The sequence below is a fragment of the Orycteropus afer genome, unplaced genomic scaffold (genome assembly GCF_000298275.1).
Source record: "Orycteropus afer afer isolate SDZICR_OR568_19922 unplaced genomic scaffold, OryAfe1.0 scaffold00371, whole genome shotgun sequence".
Taxonomy (NCBI): Eukaryota; Metazoa; Chordata; class Mammalia; order Tubulidentata; family Orycteropodidae; genus Orycteropus; species Orycteropus afer.
In genome coordinates, this window is record NW_006921958.1 from 1,348,704 (window position 1) to 1,350,560 (window position 1,857).

The following is a 1,857-nucleotide window of genomic DNA, read 5'->3' on the forward strand; positions in this document are numbered from 1 at the left end:
GTGTGACTCACAGCAATGCTCTGGACAGAACAGAACCGCCCCACGGGGCTTCCCGGCTGTCATCTTTACAAAAGCAGAGGGTCAGGTGGTTCTCTCGCAGAGCCGCTGAGTGGGTTCAAACCACCAACCCTGCAGTTAGCAGCTGAGCACATCACTGTTGTACCACTAGGGCTCCTCCAAAGTATTTCCAGTAAGTGTTAAAACACTAACGTGTTCTCTTTGAAAGTGGTGCCAGATTTTTGGAGGGAGAGAAAAACCAGTTAAAAACACTGCGTGATTTAAGGTAGTTTGAAAGTACTGCCCAAGGAGAAGTTGCGGCCACATTTCTGCAAATCAGAGGTGAACAAGGCCATCCTGGAGTGTGCAAGCATGTGAGGCATTGGTGACGTTGGGTGTGACGTGGCAGAGAGAAGCAAGACTCACCTCGAAGTTGTACTTCCTCATCTGGTTGGCGTGCCGGCAGTACAGGTACAGCATGCTGATGCTGCTGCCCACTGCGATGTAGTCCCCGTTGGTATCGAGAGCCGTGAGGTAGACCACGACAGAGCGGAAACCCTTCTGGATCCTTGTGGGGATGGCATTGAGGAGATAGTACAGGGGACAGAACTCTCGGAAAGTCACGGGCTCTGAGAGTGACGCCATGGCCAAGGCTCCCACAGGTGAGCTCCAGCAGGAAGGGGAGCTGCGGCATCGAGGGCGACCTGGGGGCTGAAGAACAAGGCATCATCATCCTCCCAATGCTAGGTCATGCTAAGAAGTAATGTTTCATCATGGGAACCAAGGACTTTCAGGTGGGGCTTAAACAGCAAAAGTAAACAATCCACACAAGATGTCACTAAGGTCGCTTTTGAGCATTTTAGTTCAAAATGTGCTTCGATGTGGACCGGCCCCTCCAATTCATGTGCTGAATTCTGAGGAGGGGTGGAGAGAATATGAAACAACAGTTTGCACTCTCCAGGAACTTAGGTTCTAGGCAGAGAAGCAAAAGCAACAGTGCAGCAATAAAGGCACAGGGCCTGAGGAGCTATCTGTGGGCCTGGATGAGGAGAGGTGGAGATCAGCATGGGCCAACGTCAGCGTGGAGGACGCTTCACTGGAAACATCTGAACCAGGGCCTGCCAAGATGGACGGGGTATGGAAGAAACAGGAAAGACATCTGTCCTAGGAGAACCATGAACCAACCCCAGGCGTGGGTTTGCTCACTGTGCCCGTGAAACAGGGAGGAAAGGGTCCCAGCCCTGTGCACAGCCTCTGGGGTGCCTCGTCGGGCATCTGTGCCACATGGAGACACACACCTCTCTGCATTTTGAACTCAGAGACTCCATTAATAAAGACATGTGACCCTCACATGGCACATCATCACTGACAAAGTGCTCATGAACACATTTAACCCTTATTGCTGTGTGCCATTGATTTCAACTCACAGCAACCCTATATATAGAACAGGAGATCGGGCCCACAAGGTTTCCCAGACTGTACTCTTTATGGTCTTTTCTCCTACAGAGTAGCTGGTAGATTTGAACTGCCTGCCAACCTATTGTTCAGCAGCTGAGCACTTAACCACTGCACCAGCAGGGCTCCATTTAATCCTTACCTACCCTACAAGGCAGGTGGTGTTATCCTCTGTTTTTAGATGAAGATGTTGCAGGCCACAGCAGTTAAGAGACTTGTCCAAGATCACACAGCCAAGAATTGAATCCAGGACTCCTCATTCCAAGTTCCAGGCCCTTTACAATATAATTAGAGCCCTGCTCGACAGACAACCCTGCATGCATAGGTAGGTCTCTGCACCTGATTATACTGGAGGACTGTTTTAGCCCTTGGCGCTCTGAGCTAAATTTTTTTTTTTTTTTTTTT

The 1,857-nt window shown here is 50.1% G+C and overlaps 1 protein-coding gene across 1 annotated transcript in view; it reads right to left on the reverse strand.

Moving 5' to 3' along the window:
* Positions 1–642, reverse strand: part of TECPR2 (tectonin beta-propeller repeat containing 2) — a 92,554-nt gene extending 91,912 nt beyond the window's left edge. Inside the window, exon 1 of the mRNA XM_007953116.1 lies at positions 424–642. Within this exon, the coding sequence (XP_007951307.1) occupies positions 424–642 (219 nt within the window). The remainder of the gene's footprint in view (positions 1–423) is intronic.
* Between the last annotated feature and the right edge of the window lie 1,215 nt (positions 643–1,857).